The following is a 20990-nucleotide window of genomic DNA, read 5'->3' as shown; positions in this document are numbered from 1 at the left end:
TCAGGTCCGGACCTGGCACACGTCTACTGTCAGACACACGTTTGTACCTTGCACCCACGCTCAACAGGCGCTGTTTTACTTTCCTCCAGACAGATGACAGTTGTGCTCCTAACAAGTCCTCCTCCATGGAGACCTCCGTCCATGGCCTACTGGATACCTCGAGAGTAAGTAGTGTGCCAGCAGGACGGGAGCAGGGCGTCTTAGCCCTAGCGCACGTGGTACAGGCTGACACGTATGAAACCACGTCCTGTCAGATTTTGGGCCACCAAAACCGACGCGACACCAACTCCAAAGTACCTCTAACCCTTGGGTGACCAGCCAGGACAGCATCATAATGCTCTGCCAATATCTTTAGGCGAAGATGGAGCGGGACAAACGATTTGTTAACGGGAAGTTCTGGTGGTACTTCCTCCTGAGCCACGGCAACCTCAGCCTCAACCTCTGTCGTGATAGCCGAGACCACTACACCTTTTGGGAGGATGGGTACCGGTTCTTCCCAAGTTTCTTCCCCCGGAAAACACCTGGACAAAGCATCCACCTTAGAGTTCTTAGACCCAGGTCGGGGCACTTCTGAACAACCCCTCTCAGAAAACACATCTGCGAAATCCAGCAGAGACTCAGGAATACTAGGAGTCACAGCGGAAACACAAGTGGCCAGGCAATTCTCCTGGCAGAATCCGCTCCACTGGATGATGTCCTGGGTTTTCCAGTCAATCACCGGGTTGTGCATAGCCAACCATGGAAAACCCAGAACCAATTGTGCAGGCAGATTACTGAGCACCCTACATGTAACTTGCTCCGAATGTAGGACCCCAATGTGGAGTTTAACCTCAGCCACAAACTTAGTAATCTCCCCCTGTGAGAGAGGAGTGGCATTGATGGTGACTACCCGGATAGGATGAGGCAGTTTTTCGATCCTGAGACCGGCTATGCGCGCAAACTCCTCATCAATAAGATTAGAGGCAGAACCACTATCCACAAACACAGTGATTGGCAGCTCTCTGCCAGCGACCATAACTTTGGAAGGGAGCATGCATTGAGAAACCACAATGGAGGATAGACATAAGTTCAGATTGGCCTCCTCCACACCCTCTGAGCTTAAAAGTTTTTCCGCCGTTGTGCTTTTCTTAGATAGCAGAGGACAAGTATTGACATAATGACCAGTTTTACCACAGCAAAAACAGGCTCTCTGCTTCTTGAGCAAAGGGGCACGATGCTTCACATGTGACACCCCAGCAATTTGCATAGGCTCTGTGGGCTCACCTGCAGCAACCTCACGTGTACCTACGCTCTCTCTCATTGGCAGCGTCTCTTGCACCCCCTGATGCAGACGGCGATCAATGCGGATAACAAGACTCATAGCGGATTCTAGAGAAGCAGGAGTCTCGTACCTCAGAAGGGCTTTTTTAACCTTTCCTGAAACCCCATGAACAAACTGACTTCGCAGTGCAGGATCATTCCACTGTGCATCTACCGCCCAGTGGCGAAATTCAGAACAGTAATCCTCCGCCATACGCTCCCCCTGGCGGATATTGCGAATTTTAAATTCTGCTAGACCCATTCTGTCAGGATTCTCATAAATGAGTCCAAGAGCAGAAAAAAAACTCTCCACTGAGTTATATGCAGCAGAATCAGAAGGTAAAGAAAACGCCCATGCTTGAGGATCCCTGTTCAGTAATGACAACACCAGGCCCACACACTGAGCCTCATTACCTGAGGAGATCGGGCGCATACGAAAATATAGCTTACAAGATTCACGAAAAGTAACAAATTTACTGCGTTCCCCCGCAAACATAGTAACATAGTAACATAGTAACATAGTTAGTAAGGCCGAAAAAAGACATTTGTCCATCCAGTTCAGCCTATATTCCTATATTCCAACATAATGAATCCCCAGATCTACATCCTTCTACAGAACCTAATAATTGTATGATACAATATTGTTCTGCTCCAGGAAGACATCCAGGCCTCTCATGAACCCCTCGACTGAGTTCGCCATCACCACCTCCTCAGGCAAGCAATTCCAGATTCTCACTGCCCTAACAGTAAAGAATCCTCTTCTATGTTGGTGGAAAAACCTTCTCTCCTCCAGACGCAAAGAATGCCCCCTTGTGCCCGTCACCTTCCTTGGTATAAACAGATCCTCAGCGAGATATTTGTATTGTCCCCTTATATACTTATACATGGTTATTAGATCGCCCCTCAGTCGTCTTTTTTCTAGACTAAATAATCCTAATTTCGCTAATCTATCTGGGTATTGTAGTTCTCCCATCCCCTTTATTAACTTTGTTGCCCTCCTTTGTACTCTCTCTAGTTCCATTATATCCTTCCTGAGCACCGGTGCCCAAAACTGGACACAGTACTCCATGTGCGGTCTAACTAGGGATTTGTACAGAGGCAGTATAATGCTCTCATCATGTGTATCCAGACCTCTTTTAATGCACCCCATGATCCTGTTTGCCTTGGCAGCTGCTGCCTGGCACTGGCTGCTCCAGGTAAGTTTATCATTAACTAGGATCCCCAAGTCCTTCTCCCTGTCAGATTTACCCAGTGGTTTCCCGTTCAGTGTGTAATGGTGATATTGATTCCTTCTTCCCATGTGTATAACCTTACATTTATCATTGATAAACCTCATCTGCCACCTTTCAGCCCAAGTTTCCAACTTATCCAGATCCATCTGTAGCAGAATACTATCTTCTCTTGTATTAACTGCTTTACATAGTTTTGTATCATCTGCAAATATCAATATTTTACTGTGTAAACCTTCTACCAGATCATTAATGAATATGTTGAAGAGAACAGGTCCCAATACCGACCCCTGCGGTACCCCACCTTTCAGGCAAAGGAAACTTTGGCTCAGCAACCCTGCCAGCAGATTCAGCTTGCAGTTTAGATACTACTAGACCCAGTTGCTGAACTGTCCCCTTCAGCTCAGTGACCTGCAGGGACAGCGCCTCCAACTGGCGGGTTATGGAAGTCATGGGATCCATGAGATAAACCCCCCCCCTTTTTTTTTTTCTTTTTAGGCCAATTATAATGTCACGGGGGTACTGGGTAGAACACAGCTGATTACCCAGGCCCCTGCAATATCCCTCAAACTAGGGAAACCCTGTATGTCCCTCTCCCAGAGTTTACACTGAAGGTGTGCATGTCTGGGCCGCCAGGCCTGACCCTGAGTCCTGTTTCAGTACTAAGCTGAAAGCTCCACCCGCCACCCAGTGATAAGACCTCTCACCAACCCCCACAGAAAGCACAGACAGGGAAAACTTAAAAACGCACCACGCCGCAGACATACAGGAAAACACTATAATGTGCACAGGGCAAAACAATACAAATATAGGAAGGAGAAATATAACGAAAGATAATACACCACCAGATACGATATTTCCTCTCCTAGACCACCACTCCAGACCGATATCACCAGGCAGAAGACACAAGCTATAATCGGCGACGCCCAAAGCCCAGCAAAACTATTTAAAGGCAATGGGCGAGACTAAGCCTCCAACCCGAGTACCAGCCAGATTAACCCCGGACAAACTGGATCAATCTAGCCGGCGCCACTGAGCATATAGTGGACGAATGAGGAATTACCGCTGTCTGTCGGACGCCCTAGTGTGAACAGCGTCCGACATGACAACTTTCAGCTCTGACCTTGCTTGGCAACCATTTCAACCCCTGGAGGCAGTCATTCCATGGTAGCTTTCCAGTGGTTCCTATTGTAAAACCAGATCCCTGTACAGCGGTTAAAGGGTATTGACATTTCTCTGGAGTCTGCAGGATGGAGTGGCTTGCGTCAAGTCTCTCGAAGCAGCTTTTTAAACCTGTGGCCTCAGTCAGACATTTCAACCAGCTTTCTGACACTGGGCACTACATTGTGACCCAAAATCCTTTGGTAATCTTCAGATTTCATAATACCTTGCAAACAGTCAAGTCATCCAGTGCCAGAGGCAGTAAAGCAACCCCAAAACATCTTCGAACCTCCACCATATTTGACTATAGGTACTGTGTTATTTTCTTTGTAGGTCTCATTCCATTTTCGATAAACAGTAGATTAATGTGCTTTACCAAAAAGCTCTATCTTGGTCACATCTGACAACAATACACCTTTCCAGAAGGATTTTGGCTTACTCACATACTGCACAATGCAGTCTAGCGTCTAATTTCATGCAAATGTCGACAGATAGTTGATGCTGACACTGATGCACATTGAGCCTGCAATACAGTTTGAATTTCTTTGGAAATTGATTGGTGTTGCTTATCCACAAACTGTAAAATCCTTAATTGCAACTTTTTATCAATTTTTCTCAGCCGTCTATGCCAAGGGCAATTAGCTACAGTGCCATGGGTTGTAAACATCTTGATTATGTTGCGCATCACTAACAAGCGCTCAGACAGATCTTTTCTCCTCTTTCTGTTCTCCATGCTTAGTATGGCACACATAGACACACAGTGCAAAGATTGAGTCAACTGCTACCCTATGTAACTGGTTTAAAATGTGATTTTCATATTGGCCATACCTTCTACTTGCCACAGGTGACTTTGAACGTGCATCACATGCTTGAAACAAAGTTGTTTATCCACAATTTTGGAAAGGTGTCAATAATTTTGTCAGGACCATTTGGGGGGTTTTGTGTGAAATTATGTCCGATTTGTCTTTTTTTTCAGTTTTTCTGTGTTGTTCCAGTACACAAAGTAAATTTAACATGTTTATAACAAAACACGTGTAATTGCAATAATTTTCTAGGAGAAACACTTCATTTTCTGGAATAATTTCAAGGGTGGCAATACTTTTGGCCATCACTGTAGCTTTAAGGAGGTATTGGTCTTACATAAATTAGATACACTGAAGGGTGCGAAACCACAGCTTACAAAAGAAACCTTTTCTAAAATATAACTTTTATTAAGTTTATGAATAAAAAAAACCTATATAACCATTGAGTAAATGTCATGGCCTCGGATACTTACCTGCCTTCTCCCATCCCTCGGCGCACTCCCGACTCAGTCCCTGGCCGCTCCTCCTCTGTCTTCTCCGGATCTCGGTGCGTTGTCACTTCGCGCATGCCTCCTCCGCTGCTGAGTTCCATGGGAGGTCGCGACCTGATGGCTCCTCCCAACATGGCGGCGCCCATTGGGTATTTCTTCCTGGTGTCTTCCTAGGTAAGATGCCTGTGCTTCTGGTATATGCTGCATTTGTTGTCAGCACTTTCTTTAGTCCTCAGGCCCCCTGTGTCTCTGCCGTGCCTGCCCTGTGTCTCTGTCGTGCCTGCCCTGTGTCTCTGCCGTACCTGCCTTGTGTCTCTGCCGTGCTGGCCCTGTGTCTCTGCCGCACTTGCCCTGTGTCTCTGCCTTTCCAGCCCTGTGTCTCTGCCTTTCCAGCCCTGTGTCTCTGTCATGCTTGCCTGGTGTCTCAGCCGTACCAGTCCTGTGTCTCTGTTGTGCCTGTCCTGTGTCTCTGCGGTGCCACTCCCGTGTCTCAAACCGTGCCTGTCTGGCATCAAGTCTTGTCTCGCAGTCTCCATAATTTTTTGTCTCCTTTTTTGCAGCATCGAATTGATCCTTGTCCGGTTCTCGGGTTCCCATCAGCGTCCATATTCCTAGGTCTCCCTGCATCTGTCCGTTCCCTTCAGTTCTCAGTCTCTTTTCCTCTCCTGCCTGTAGTCGCCCCTTTGGCTCTAGCAGTTGTGACTCCAGCAGTTGTGTCTTGGGCCTGCTCCTAACGCTCCCTGTATAGGGGGTGGTTCCATCTGGCGTGCTCGCCCTCGGGGGCTCTAGAGCCACGACCCAGAGGGTCCACTCTCGGGTTCTTATTCTGAATCCTAATAGTGAAGGTGAAAAAAAGTGCTGGCAAAAGATAAATAAATGATAAAATTGTTTTAAGAGGCTAGATACCTCCTTAGGGAGAAAAATATAGGCGTTTATTATATTTAGTATATTTATAGTCTATTCATTATTGCTAATGTACATGTGAATTTCTTGAACTAATCCACAATTACTGGAAATGTTTAGATGCAGTTATTACTGCACTAGGAGGTCACAAGTTTCAGATACTTTTGCCACAAATAGAAATGTGATTTTGTAGCTTTTTAATTGTGGAAATGATCTAAAGTCTTCATATTCTTTACTCATTTGTTTTATTTGGTTCTCTTTATGTACCTTTAGGATTTGTGTTAAAATCTGATGTAGGTTAAATTTAGGCAGAAATCAGAAAAATTCTGAAGGGTTCACAAACTTTTAAGCAGCAGATGTAAATATAAACATGTTTTCATATTTGCTAGCTCATTAACTTTAATTTAATGTTGGGAAGTAAAAAAAAAGATGTTTGGATAGAATGAGAAATTGGTGTTTTACAGCACTGTAGCCAATCTTGACCTTCAGCCAAGGGTAATAAAAAAATTCAGCCGTTAAATACATGAAACCTTAGCCACAGATCCAAAGAGACTTTGTGCAGGGAGGAAGTGCAGGCAGTGGCACAGATATCTCACTATGCTTCCAATAATATTTCTCTTGTTCTTTTATAGTTTGTATGGATCCTGCCAGTTGGTATCTGGAAGAGGTATGTAATAATTTTAAATTGGTAATATAAAATCAAATACATTTTTATTTAGTGTATCAGTTTTCATTGATTGAATCTGTGCCCAATATAAGTAGAGCTATATGCCTAGATTCATAAAATGAATAATTTGTGAATGGAAATAAATGCTAGTCAAATATTTCATTATACATATTTGATGTGCTGTAGAAAAATGTTTGGCATTATAAATTATCATAAATAATTTGTAAGTTTCAGCAAAATGGAAATTCACATTATAGCATCTATTAAAATATTAGACAGTTTAATTTTCTTCATTCTTTAAGAAAGTGTCCAATAATATGTTTTAATGAGTCCTGCATTCATTCTCAATCCACTTTTTTAAAAGTTGCATAGAAAAACTTGTCCCTTTTGAAATGCTCTTTTAAGTAGTTTGTATCTGCACCTGAGGAAGCCACGATTTTGGTGGCGATATATGTGGAGCTCCTTCCCCTATTTTTCCTATTACTTTATATACAGTTTTTTTTACTATGCCTTGGTCTACGTTATATCTATATTGGAAGTATCCCCTTGCTTGTGCCTCCAATATATCTTGTTTGGTAATTATTCATATATGGCTATACATCTTTGGCATGCTGAGCCATGCCTTGCTTCTGTAGACCATATTATTTATTACTATATTTAGGCATGTCCTTACATTTTGTCTTATGTGTGCTATATTGATTGTTTATTTTCCTTTATATATCATTACATATGCACCATATTGACTGTTTTGATCCTGCTTTGGATAGATAGGATAGGTCACAGCCTGTGAGGTTTTTTTTAATTGTTAACCTTTGGCTTGCTTAAGTTTTTGATTAAAGAATTTTTAGGTGATCCCTTTCTTTTTTACATACTTTGTGCTTTTGTACCAATTGTTTTTGGTAAGCTATCGACTAATCTCAGGTATAAGGTTAGTACCCACTTGGTTTTTGCTTGCATTGGAATTTGGGTTAACCCTTTAACGATCACAGATATGCCTTTTAACAGAGGAAGTTAAGGGTACTTATTCCTCAGCCCTGCTTTTTAACTACGCTGAGAAATAAGGGTATAGTGCCACCCAACATCAGAAAATCTTTTGAGAACAGAGATCACAAAAAAAATCCTGATTTAAAATCAATTTCTCCCTTTTCTGATATGATCTAACATAGCAGAGAAAAGACAAATGGGGTTCCCTTGAGCCCCACATTACCTCCGCCATCCCCAGGGCCCTCCCACTCTGTCTCCCGGCCCTCTGCATAATCTTCCTAGAAAAAATGCATGCATAGTGCACCCGCCGAGATCTGCCAGCTGGTCCCAACAATAATAGGAATTTTTTCCTATTGATTCCCTTTGATCAAAATAAAAAATAGTAAATAAAATCCCAGTTTGTCACCCCCTTAGTTAGATAAAAATTATACAATCATTTTTTTTTCTTCTATTCTTTGCTGTTATTGTTGGGGTTAGGGTTGGGTTGGAGTTAAAATTTTGTTGTTTTTCAAAAGTTTTTTCAAAAGTGGAAAAAAAATAAAAAATAAAAAAATTGATGAAGATATGATGGCTAGTGTTGAGCGCAAGTGCTTGCTACTCAAGTTTGCATCAGGAACTCGGGTATGTACGGAGTATTGCTGATCCCCACATGTTGGTTTTCTTGGGTTTATAACAGCTATGAAACATATAACTCAAGCACATGCGATACTCGGTGTATACCCGAGCACCAGATGCACACTGGAACAGCGAGCACGTGTGCTCAACACCAATGACGATGTATTCAATATGTCAACCTAATGTTATCAAATATTGTGTCATACCTTGTTTTTCAAAATGCTCACTAAACCCCTGGATAAAATCCATGAGGGGTGTGGTTGCAAAAATGGGGGCACTTGTGGGGGGTTTCCATTGTTTAGGCACATCAGGGGCTCTCCAAATTTGACATGGCGTCTGATCTCGATTCCAGACAATTTTGCGTTCAAAAAGTCAAACTTTAAAAGTTGACCAGCGATTTCTTATTTTTCCCCAAAAATTTACAATACCATTTTTTTAGTGACCACAACACATTTGGAGTGACTTTGAGGGGTCTATATGACAGAAAATACCCAAAAGTGACACCATACTAAAAACTTCAAGGTGTTCAAAACCACATTCAAGAAGTTTATTAACCTTTCAGTTGCTTCACAAGAACTGAAGCAATGTGGAAGGAAAAAATGAATATTTATCTTTTTCACAAAAAATTTACTTCAGATCCAAACTTTTTTATTTTCACAAGCATAATAAGTAGTGTTGAGCGATACCGTCCGATACTTGAAAGTATCGGTATCGGATAGTATCGGCCGATACCCGAAAAGTATCGGATATCGCCGATACCGATACCCGATACCAATACAAGTCAATGGGACACCAAGTATCGGAAGGTATCCTGATGGTTCCCAGGGTCTGAAGGAGAGGAAACTCTCCTTCAGGCCCTGGGATCCATATTACTGTGTAAAATAAAGAATTAAAATAAAAAATATTGATATACTCACCTCTCCGGAGGCCCCTGGACATCACCGCTGGTAACCGGCAGCCTTCTTTGCTTAAAATGAGCGCGTTTAGGGCCTTCCATGACGTCACGGCTTCTGATTGGTCGCGTGCCGCTCATGTGACCGCCACGCGACCAATCACAAGCCGCGACGTCATTCTCAGGTCTTAAATTCATAGAATGAGGAGTTTAGGGCCTGAGAATGACGTCACGGCTTGTGATTGGTCGCGTGGCGGTCACATGAGCGGCACGCGACCAATCAGAAGCCGTGACGTCATGGAAGGCCCTAAACGCGCTCATTTTAAGCAAAGAAGGCTGCCGGTTACCAGCGGTGATGTCCAGGGACCTCCGGAGAGGTGAGTATCTCAATATTTTTTATTTTAATTCTTTATTTTACACAGTAATATGGATCCGATACCGATTCCCGATACCACAAAAGTATCGGATCTCGGTATCGGAATTCCGATACCGCAAGTATCGGCCGATACCCGATACTTGCGGTATCGGAATGCCCAACACTAATAATAAGAGAAAATGGATCACAAAATTTGTTGGGCAATATCTCCTGAGCATGCCAATACCTTATATGTGGGGGAAATCCTTGGAAGTGAAGGAGCATACCTTCTAACTTCCTAACAAAAAAACATTTCCAAAATTATGCTGATGTAAAGTAGTCATATGAGAAATGTTATGTATGAACTATATTGTGTAACATAACTCTCTGATTTAAGGGCACAACATTAAAAGTTTGAAAATTGCAATATTTTCAATATTTTTGCCAAATTTCCATTTCTTCATAAATATACACAAGTCACATAGAAGACATTTTACCAATATCATGAAGTACAATATGTCGGGAAAAAACAGTCGCAGAATCAGTGGGATCCGTTGAAGCGTTCCAGAGTTATTACCACTTAAAGTGACAGTGGTCAGAAATGTAAAATTTGACTTGGTCATGAAGATCAAAATTGTCTCGATCGCTAAGGGGTTAAACAGGGTAATGCACAATCTGTAGCTCCTATGGAAACCAGAAAGGAGAGTCACATTAGGGAGTAGCATTGGAGTACCTGATATATCCATCATGGTTCCTCATTTTCTCCTGATAGCAAGATAAGTGGATTATGAAAGCAGGACAAACTGTCATGGGGGTTGTCTCTTAATAAGGGCTGTCAAACCCATTTTATTTATCATGTTATCATGATCCTAATATCTACCTTGTGTGTTTTTATTTAAAAATAATATTTTTAATTAAGCTAGCAGTAATCTTTTATTGGTTGCGTTATTTTCTGGTGTACATGCTATATCTTTAATGAAGCATTTTATTCTAATGCTGTAGGCCTAAGGCCGGGGTCACACCTAACGTATCAAAATACAGCCGAAATACGCAGAAAAGTTCCTGAACAGTGATCCGTATTCAATGCGAGGATGCGATTTTTTCTCCAAAAATTTTCCGTGTCATCCGTATGGCATTCGTATGGCATCCATACGGCGAGAATCGCCGGCTTGCAAAATGGACATAGAATGGATCCATGGGCTCAAATATTCGTGAAAACATACAGTACAGACCAAAAGTTTGGACACACCTTCTCATTTAAAGATTTTTCTGTATTTTCATGACTATGAAAATTGTACAATCACTCACACTGGAGGCATCAAAACTATGAATTAACACATGTGGAATTCTATACTTAACAAACAAGTGTGAAACAACTGAAAATATGTCTTATATTCTAGGTTCTTCCAAGTAGCCACCTTTTCCTTTGATGACTTCTTTGCACACGCTTGGCATTCTCTTGATGAGCTTCAAGAGGCAGTCACCAGGAATGGTTTTCACTTTACAGTTGTGTCCTATCAGGTTTAATAAGTGGGATTTCTTGCCTTATAAATGGTGTTGGGACCATCAGTTGTGTTGTGCAGAAGTCTGGTGGATACACAGCTGATAGTCCTACTGAATAGACTGTTAGAATTTGTATTATGGCAAGAAAAAAGCAGCTAAGGAAAGAAAAACGAGTGGTCATAATTACTTTAAGAAATGAAGGTCAGTCAGTCCAAAAAATTGGGAAAACTTTGTCCCCAAGTGCAGTGGCAAAAACCATCAAGCGCTACAAAGAAACTGGCTCACATGAGGACCGCCCCAGGAAAGGAAGACCAAGAGTCACTTCTGCTTCTGAGGATAAGTTTATCCGAGTCACCAGCCTCAGAAATCGCAGGTTAACAGCAGCTCAGATTAGAGACCAGGTCAATGCCACACAGAGTTCTAGCAGCAGACACATCTCTACAACAACTGTTAAGAGGAGACTTTGAGCAAGCAGGCCTTCATGGTAAAATAGCTGATAGGAAACCACTGCTAAGGACAGGCAACAAGCAGAAGAGACTTTTTTGGGCTAAAGCACACAAGGAATGGACATTAGACCAGTGGAAATCTGTGCTTCGGTCTGATGAGTCCAAATTTGAGATCTTTGGTTCCAACCACCGTGTCTTTGTGCGACGCAGAAAAGGTGAACGGATGGACTCTACATGCCTGGTTCCCACCGTGAAGCATGGAGGAGGAGGTGTGATGGTGTGGGGGTGCTTTGCTGGTGACACTGTTGGGGATTTATTCAAAATTGAAGGCATACTGAACCAGCATGGCTACCACAGTATCTTGCAGCCGCATGCTATTCCATCCGGTTTGCGTTTAGTTGGACCATCATTTATTTTTCAACAGGACAATGACCCCAAACACACCTCCAGGCTGTGTAAGGGCTATTTGACCAAGAAGGAGAGTGATGGGTGCTACGCCAGATGACCTGGCCTCCACAGTCACTAGACCTGAACCCAATTGAGATGGTTTGGGGTGAGCTGGACTGCAGAGTGAAGGCAAAAGGGCTAACAAGTGCTAAGCATCTCTGGGGACTCCTTCAAGATTGTTGGAAGACCATTCCCAGTGACTACCACTGGAAGCTCATCAAGAGAATGCCAAGAGTGTGCAAAGCAGTCATCAAAGCAAAAGGTGGCTACTTTGAAGAATCTAGAATATAAGACATAAGTTCAGTTGCTTCATGCTTTTTTGCTAAGTATATATTTCCACATGTGTTAATTCATAGTTTTGATGCCTTCAGTGTGAATATACAATTTTCATAGTTATGAAAATACAGAAAAATCTTTAAATGAGAAGGTGTGTCCAAACTTTTGGTCTGTACTGTATATACAGTCAGTGAGACACACACATATATATATATCTATATATATAATTGTCTAAGGGTTTTTCTGTCTGTCTGTCTGTCTGTCTGTCTGTCTGTCCTGGAAATCCCGCGTCTCTGATTGGTCGAGGCCGCCAGGCCTCGACCAATCAGCGACGGGCACAGCATGGCGACGATGATGTCATAAAGGTTGCCTCGACCAATCAGCGACGGGCACAGTCTGTCGCGAATTCGCCTCGACCAATCAGCGACGGGCACAGTATCGACGTAGATGTCATAATGGTTGCCATGGTGACGATGATGTCATAAAGGTTGCCTCGACCAATCAGCGACGGGCACAGTCTGCCGCGAATTCTGGAATCATCATTGTCCATATACTACGGGGACATGCATATTCTAGAATACCCGATGCGTTAGAATCGGGCCACAATCTAGTATATCTAATATATAAAGCTGAATGTGTGTGTGTGTGTATGTATGTATGTATGTATGTATGTCCGGGATTGGCATCTGAACCGTCGCAGCTACAGCCACAAAATTTTGCACAGTCACACGTCTGGACCCCGAGAGCGTCATAGGCTATGTTGTGAGGTGAAATTTTAACCCCGCGCTTTCCAATTCACCAAACAATTTTGCCCCTATCGACATAATGGGGAAAAAGTGAAAGGAAAAGTGTTGGAGGCGTCGCAGCTACAGGCACAAAATTTTGCACAGTCACACGTCTGGACCCTGAGAGCATCAAAGCTATGTTGTGAGGTGAAATTTTAACCCCGCGCTTTCCAATTCACCAAACAATTTTGCCCCTATCTACATAATGGGGAAAAAATGAAAGGAAAAGTGTTGGAGGCAAATTAACAGCTGCCAGATGTGAACAAGGGGGACTTAAAGAATGACAGCGATGGCGCCAAAGAGTATATACTGTACAGTTGCTAAGGTGGGGCCCCAACATGGGATAATCACCACACCACCACGGGGATATGAACACACACACAAAATGCGCCACATACTACCACGTGCTCGAACACATATACCACCCTCAGCGCACATTTCACCACACATACACCAACCTCGCCACATAAAAGTAGAAACACAAAAGTCGCCGCTCAAAACTCGCCACGCGCAAAACTCTCTACATGCAAAACTCGCCACACGTGCAAAACTCACCTCATGGAAAACTCGCCACACGCAAAACTTGCACACGCAGAAAAATTGCCACACGCAGAAAAATTGCCACATGCACAAAAGTTGCAACACATGCAAAAGTTGCCTCACACAAAACTTGCACATACTCAAAAGGCACCACACATAAAACTCGCCACGCGCAAAACTCGCCATGCGCAAAACTTGCTGCACACAACGCTAACCTGTCACATGCAACTCGACACACAAAAAGTTGCTACACGCATGTCGCCACACAAAACTCATCTCACAAAAGTCCCTACATGCATGTCGCCACACGCAACTCAACACACACAACTTGACACACGAAACTCGCCCTAAAACACACACAAGTCTGGTATTATCCTTCAAAAATAAAAATCTGATTAATAAGCAGACAAACTACAAGAGCAACAAATGTACCATATAGGAATCCGGCAGCTGTCAGTCACATGACCAGTCTATTATGTGTATGTGTGAGCTAATATATACTGCCAGGGGGTGGGCTTACTGTTGGCTGGGGATTTATCAGGCTGCCATTTTAGCTTACAAATACTGAGGTAAAAATACTGACCAAATAACGTGTGAACGAGGTCTAATACAGGAGGAGATGACATACAGATATATACTATATACAGGAGGAGATGACACACAGGTATATACTATTTACAGGGGAGATGACACACAGGTATATACTATATACAGGAGGAGATGACACACAGATATATACTATATACAGGAGAGATGACACACAGGTATATACTATATAGAGGAGGAGATGACATACAGGTACATACTACATACAGGACGAGATGACATACAGGTATATACTATATACAGGAGGAGATGACACACAGGTATATACTATATACAGGAGCAGATTACCTACAGGTATATAGTATATACAGGAGGAGATGACATACAGGTATATGCTATGTATAGGAGGAGATGACATACAGGTATATACTATATACAGGAGGAGATGACACACAGATATATACTATATATAGGCGAGATGACACACAGGTATATACTATATACAGGAGATTACATACAGGTATATCTAATATATAAAGCTGAATGTGTGTATGTATGTATGTGTGTATGTCCGGGATTGGCATCTGCACCGTCGCAGCTACAGCCACAAAATTTTGCACAGTCACACGTCTGGACCCCGAGAGCGTCATAGGCTATGTTGTGAGGTGAAATTTTAACCCCGCGCGTTCCAATTCACCAAACAATTTTGCCCCTATCTACATAATGGGGAAAAAGTGAAGGGAAAAGTGTTGGAGGAAAATTGACAGCTGCCAGATGTGAACAATGAGGACTTAAAGAATGAGAGCGATGGCGCCAAAGGGTATATACCGTACAGTTGCTAAGGTGGGGCCCCGACATGGGATACTCACCACACACGGGGATATGAACACAAACACAAAATGCGCCACACACTACCACGTGCTTGAACACATATACGACCCTCAGCACACATTTCACCACACACACACCAACCTCGCCACATAAAAGTCGAAACACAAAAGTCACCACTCAAAACTCGCAACGCGCAAAACTCGCTACATGCAAAACTCGCCATATGCAAAACTAGGCTCACGCAAAACTCGCCACACGTGCAAAACTCACCTCATGGAAAACTCACCTCATGCAAAACTTGCACACACAGAAAAATTGCCACATGTACAAAAGTTGCACCACATGCAAAAGTTGCCTCACACAAAACTTGCACATACTCAAAACGCACCACACATAAAACTCGCCACGCGCAAAACTCGCCATGCACAAATCTTGCTGCACACAACTTGCTACACTAACCTGTCACATGCAACTCGACACACAAAATGTTGCTACACGCATGTCGCCACACAAAACTCATCTCACAAAAGTCGCTACATGCATGTCGCCACACGCAACTCAACACACACAACTTGACACATGAAACTCGCCCTAAAACACACACAAGTCTAGTATTATCCTTCAAAAATAAAAATCTGATTAATAAGCAGACAAACTACAAGAGCAACAAATGTACCATATAGGAAATACGGCAGCTGTCAGTCACATGACCTGTCTATTATGTGTATGTGTAAGCTAATATATACTGCCAGGGGGTGGGCTTCCTGTTGGCTGGGGATTTATCAGGCTGCCAATAGCAACCAATCACAGCTCAGCTTCTATTTTGCTACAGTTAATTAACCTGAGCTCTGATTGGTTAATATAGGCAACAAAGACATTCTCAGTATAACAAAGCTAATATATGTTGTGAAATGCTTCTATTAGCTTAGTTTTTGCCTTTTAATAATTACATTTCTATCTATTTGTTTTGTGGTTTTTGTGTGCAGAATACATTTTTGTTAACACATTCTATTTTGCTAACAGCAGTCATTAACCCGGGCGAAGCCGGGTAGTACAGCTAGTATATATATATTTATATTTCATACAGAGCTAGATAGCAGAAAAGCCGTTATTTCAGTTGCCGGCTTTTGCTATCTCCTTATCAAACCCGACAGGATATGAGACATGTTTTACATACAGTAAACCATTTCATATCCATTATATTTTTACATATCCCTCACTAATAATGTTAGTAGTGTGTGTGTGTGCAAAATTTGGGAGCGCTAGGTGTTAAAATAAAGGGTTAAATCACGGAAAAAAAAGGTGTTGGCTCTTGTGCAATTTTCTCCGTCAGAGTGGGAAAGCCAGTGAGTGAGGGCAGATATTAATAGCCTAGAGATGGACCATGGTTATTGTCCCCCCCAGCTAAAAACATCTGCCCCCAGCCACCCCAGAAAAGGCACATCTGTAAGATGTGCCTATTCTGGCACTTAGCCACTCTCTTCCACTCCCAAGTAGCGGTGGGATATGGTGTAATAAGGGGTTAATATCACCTTGCTAATGTAAAGTGACATTAAGCCAGGTTAATAATGGAGAGATGTCAATAAGACACCTATCCATTATTAATACAATATTAATAAAGGGTTAAAAACACACACACACACATTATGAATAAAGTATGTTAATAAAATAAATAAACACATGAGGTTTTAAAATCTTTATTGCACGCTCAATCCAAATGAAGACCCTCGTTCTTCTGAAAAAAAAGGAAAAATAAAAAAATGTCCCATGATGTAAATCCATCTGGAGGGGTTCAGATGGATTCAGATGGATTTACATCGTAGGACATGACTGTACGGCGGACAGGTATGGGATATTGTTGTTTTTTTATTTTTCCTTTTTTTTCAGAAGAACGAGGGTCATCAGTTGGATTGAGCGTGCAATAAAGATATTAAACCCCCCATGTGTTTATTTATTTCTGGGGTCGCTGGGGGCAGATGTTTTTAGCCAGGGGGGGCAATAACCATGGTCTATCTCTAGGCTATTAATATCTGCCTTCACTCACTGGCTTTCCCACTCTGGCAGAGAAAATTGCGCGGGAGCCCACACCAGTTTTCTCCGTGATTTAACCCTTTATTTTAACATCTAGAGCTCCCAAATTTTGCACACACACACTACTAACATTATTAGTGAGGAATATGTAAAAATATAATGGATATAAAATGGTTTACTGTATGTAAACCATGTCTCATATCCTGTCGGGTTTGATAATTTTGAATTACTGGCTTTTATGCTATCTAGCTCTGTATTAAATATAAATATATATATGTGTGTGTCAATGATATATATATATATATATATATATATATATATATATATATATATATATATATATATATTGTGGTGCAGTGACCAATGTTACAGCCAGGGGGCGCTGTGTGTGCGCTTCAAGATGCGCTTGGAGGCATAATGGTGATGAGAGAAAGTCCGGCAGGATTATAAATGGCCGGTATGTGTGTCGCAGAGGAGGTCACTCTGCGCTGTAAATCTGCAGTTAAGTTGGTGTGCTGGGACCTGTAGTCCCACAAATAGTTGTCTAATGCTAATGGGAGATTGGCAGGGCTAGTTATGAGAGATGGGAGGGTCGAACTAGCCACACACACCCACACTCCCACCCTGGGAGTGGTTACAGGTATGTAATGTGACCAGGGTGTGGGTCACATGTGCCTGTGAGGTTCCTGTGTAAGGTCCTAGACGGTCGGTGTTGGACTGTCCTGGTATGGACTGAAGTCCTGGAAGCACTGTGAGACCGTGGACCTGATGTATGGTCAGTGTTGGAGGCTCCTGGCTGGTTGAGTCATCCTGGAAGCACTGTGAGACCATCGACCTGGACGGTTCTGTTGTGGACCTTGGACTGACGTGGAGTCTACCTGTGGAGCAGGAGTTCCTAAGAGGTAACCCCTGGTATGGGGAAAACAGAACTATTGCTGAACTGTGCAGTCACCCGGTGACTGGAGGGATACCAGTGTGACCACTGAAGGATTTATAAGCCATATATAATGAACTGTTTGTGTTTATGGTTTATGACGTATAATAAACCAGAGTAGACTGTTTAAGTGGAGAAATTGTGCCTTAGTGCTTAAATCCCATGCTAAGCGAGTGTCCCCCACACACTCAGGTAGCGTATCACCACAATATATATATATATATATATCTATTCTGTGTGTAGTCATGTATTTTATCTTTTCTATTCTAACCTGTCAGTGTGATGTTAGTGTACACTGCACTGAATTACAGGCTTGTCTATAGAACATCGGTGCGTATTTCTTGCAAGTCACACTGCTGGTCCGTGTGTAATCCATATTTTTCTCACCCCCATAGACTTTCATTGGCAGATTTTTTGCGCAATACGCTGACAAACACAGCATGCTGCGATTTTCTCAGCCCGTGAAATACGGCCTAGAAATATACGGCTGATGGAAGCTGCCCCGTAGTGAAACATTGGTCCATGTGCAATAAGTTGTTTTTGCGCCTCTCCCTCGTCCATATTCCTCTCTAGTGTGACCCCGGCCTTAGAATGACATGCTATGTTGCCACAGCTTAGTGAGTCACTGGTCACTGTATTGATAGACTAGCTTACCAAATGTTAAGGTAACAATTTGCTCCATGTGCAATACTTACATTTACTTGTAAAGTTTCAGCTGATAGATCCCTTGGCTATATATTCTGAACAGTATTAATTTCTAAGTAACTTTCAACCAAATTATAAGTATTGAATAAATCAATTATGCAAGCAAAAAAAGAAACTGTAATATATTTTAGATTATTATGCTTCTTACACCACTTATTAGTCACTTCTTTGTTTCCTTGCTTCCTCTTGAACTCATTATTTACTCTGAAAAACAGCTCAATGCTGTGTTTTCCATGTCCAGAAAGACTAAAAGCTCACTGAGGAATCAGGTTACAGCTTGATATTGAAGTATTTGAAGAGGGGAGTGTGAGGAAGAGGAAGTAGCAGAGGAAAACAGCCAGAGTAAAAGATTGTGCTACAGGTTTTTGCAAAAATCATCTTAGCTTATCCTAGAGCTAGATCCACAGGTACACAGCTCAGTATTGCGGTCTAATGTCCTACATGCTGCTGTTGCATCTGTCTGTGTACTACACAAAGAAGAAGAGCATAAATCCTTCTTTGTGAGTGCAGTTTATTAAAGACATAGAATGGAGTATGTCTTCACTAATTCACAGACAACAGAAAGACAATAGACAATAGAAAAGAAACAAAAGAAAGTTAGAGACAGGAAATATAGGGGGAAACTGGTAAAAAAATGTAAGCTAGAAGACATATAATTGTACAGCTTATTCTGAAAGTGCAGATATGCTTTAACTATTTATGCAAATTGTCTCTTCAGAGAGGAAGAGGACTAGAACTCTGGTGCCACCTATAGCACTAGCAATCTTAAAAGTAGCAATCTTAAAAGTCAATATTGACTCTCTAATGAGCTTTGTCACATGACTAAGGGTACCTTCACACTGGTCGATTCTGCTACGATTACGACGCATTTGCGTCATATTCGACATCGCAGTACGAGCTCGTAGCCAGCGGTCACACTCTACGATGTTAACGCTTTTTCTGACGTAGTTGCGATGTGAACGTCACGCGTCGCAATCGTACGCTACCCTTCACACCGCCATAGTCCTACGACTCCGAGCGTGACGTATTACCAGCATGGGCGTGCTAAAACGTCACGCCCAATCAGGAGACAGGTATGCGGAAGCCCAACCCACGTAGTCGCATTACGAGCTCGTATGACCGCCGTCACATACTACGATTTCGACCGCCACAGCGGGACATTTACGACGAAAGAAAGTTCTGCTCTTTCTTTCACATCGTACGATGCTGGGCTGCGTCGCAAATCGTAACGCCATGTCACACTTTGCAACCTCGGAATGAGGACGGATAAACGTCACAAATCGAACGCTCGTTCAGACTTTGATTGCACAGTGTGAAGGGGCCCTTAGGCTTCTTTCACACTTCAGTTGTGTGGCGTCAGTTGGGTCCGACATCGTGGCGGATCGACGGATCCGTCAAATTTTGTTCAAAAACAGTTCTAACGGATCCGGTTTTTTAACGGATCAGCTGCCCTAATCCGTTAAAAAAACGGATCCGTTAGAACCGTTGTGAACGTTTTTACATCCGTTGCAACCGTTTTTTGACGGATCCGTTTTTAAAAAGGGGAGGATTTCAATGTGATTGGCTACTGGAAACTTCTGGAAAACTATATATAGCGTGTATTTACACCACATCTTTGAAAGGTTGTAGAGAAAGTGGCAGAAATGGAAGGAGTCCTGGCGAACATTGCAAAGATCTATGCAGATTTTACTTTTGAGGCAAATCAGTTGGCAGTCAGCGTTCGAGAGAGGGAGGAACGAAGACTGCGAATCCTACGGCAGCGGCGTAAGAGAAGGCTGTGGATCCATCCCATCACAGCACAACGTATGACCCGTGGTGTTTATTCCACGCTTTACATGGAACTAAGGGAAAACCCTCAAAAGTTCTTCAATTATGTGAGGATGAGAGCTGAAAATTTTGAATTTTTATTGGGCTATGTGGAAGACTGTATACGGAGACGAGACACCCAGATGCGATTCTCAATATCACCAGCAGAGCGTCTCATGGTGACTATTCGGTAAGTCATTTTTTTTATTAAATGATTCTCATTCATCAGACTTATAACTGTGTTGTTTTTTTTTGTATTTTTTTTATTAAGTATTGTCTTTTTGTTAACAGATTCCTTGCAACTGGAGAGTCCTTCTCATCCCTCCATTTTCAATTTCGACTTGGGATATCCACCATCTCGGGGATCATCAGAGATACCTGCCGGGCATTGTGGGAGTGCCTACAAGTGGAATACATCCCAGAGCCATCACAGGAGAGGTGGCTGGAGATCGCCCAAATTTTTCATCAGATTTGCCAGTTTCCAAATTGTGTTGGAGCAGTTGATGGAAAGCACATAAGGATCGTCAAACCTTCAGGCTCTGGGTCACAGTTTTATAACTATAAGAAGTATTTCTCTATTGTGTTGATGGCCATAGCTGACGCACAATGCAAGTTCATCGCTGTGGATATAGGTGCGTATGGACGTGCAAATGATTCACAAATCTTTAAAAATTCACCAATGGGGCGCCGTTTATATGGAGAGACATTTGATTTTCCACCCCCTAGACCTCTCCCTGGAAC

General features: G+C 42.5%; 1 protein-coding gene across 1 annotated transcript in view; it reads left to right on the top strand.

The window, feature by feature from the left end:
- Nucleotides 1–6454: 6454 nt before the first annotated feature.
- Nucleotides 6455–20990, top strand: part of LOC143766163 (cartilage oligomeric matrix protein-like) — an 883353-nt gene continuing 868817 nt past the window's right edge. Inside the window, exon 1 of the mRNA XM_077253630.1 lies at nt 6455–6553. Within this exon, the coding sequence (XP_077109745.1) occupies nt 6484–6553 (70 nt within the window). The 5' untranslated portion in view covers nt 6455–6483. The remainder of the gene's footprint in view (nt 6554–20990) is intronic.

The sequence above is a fragment of the Ranitomeya variabilis genome, chromosome 1 (assembly GCF_051348905.1).
Source record: "Ranitomeya variabilis isolate aRanVar5 chromosome 1, aRanVar5.hap1, whole genome shotgun sequence".
In the NCBI taxonomy this organism is placed as follows: domain Eukaryota; kingdom Metazoa; phylum Chordata; class Amphibia; order Anura; family Dendrobatidae; genus Ranitomeya; species Ranitomeya variabilis.
The sequence above is the reverse complement of the archived record's forward strand: the minus strand, read 5'-3'. Positions and strand labels throughout refer to the sequence as shown.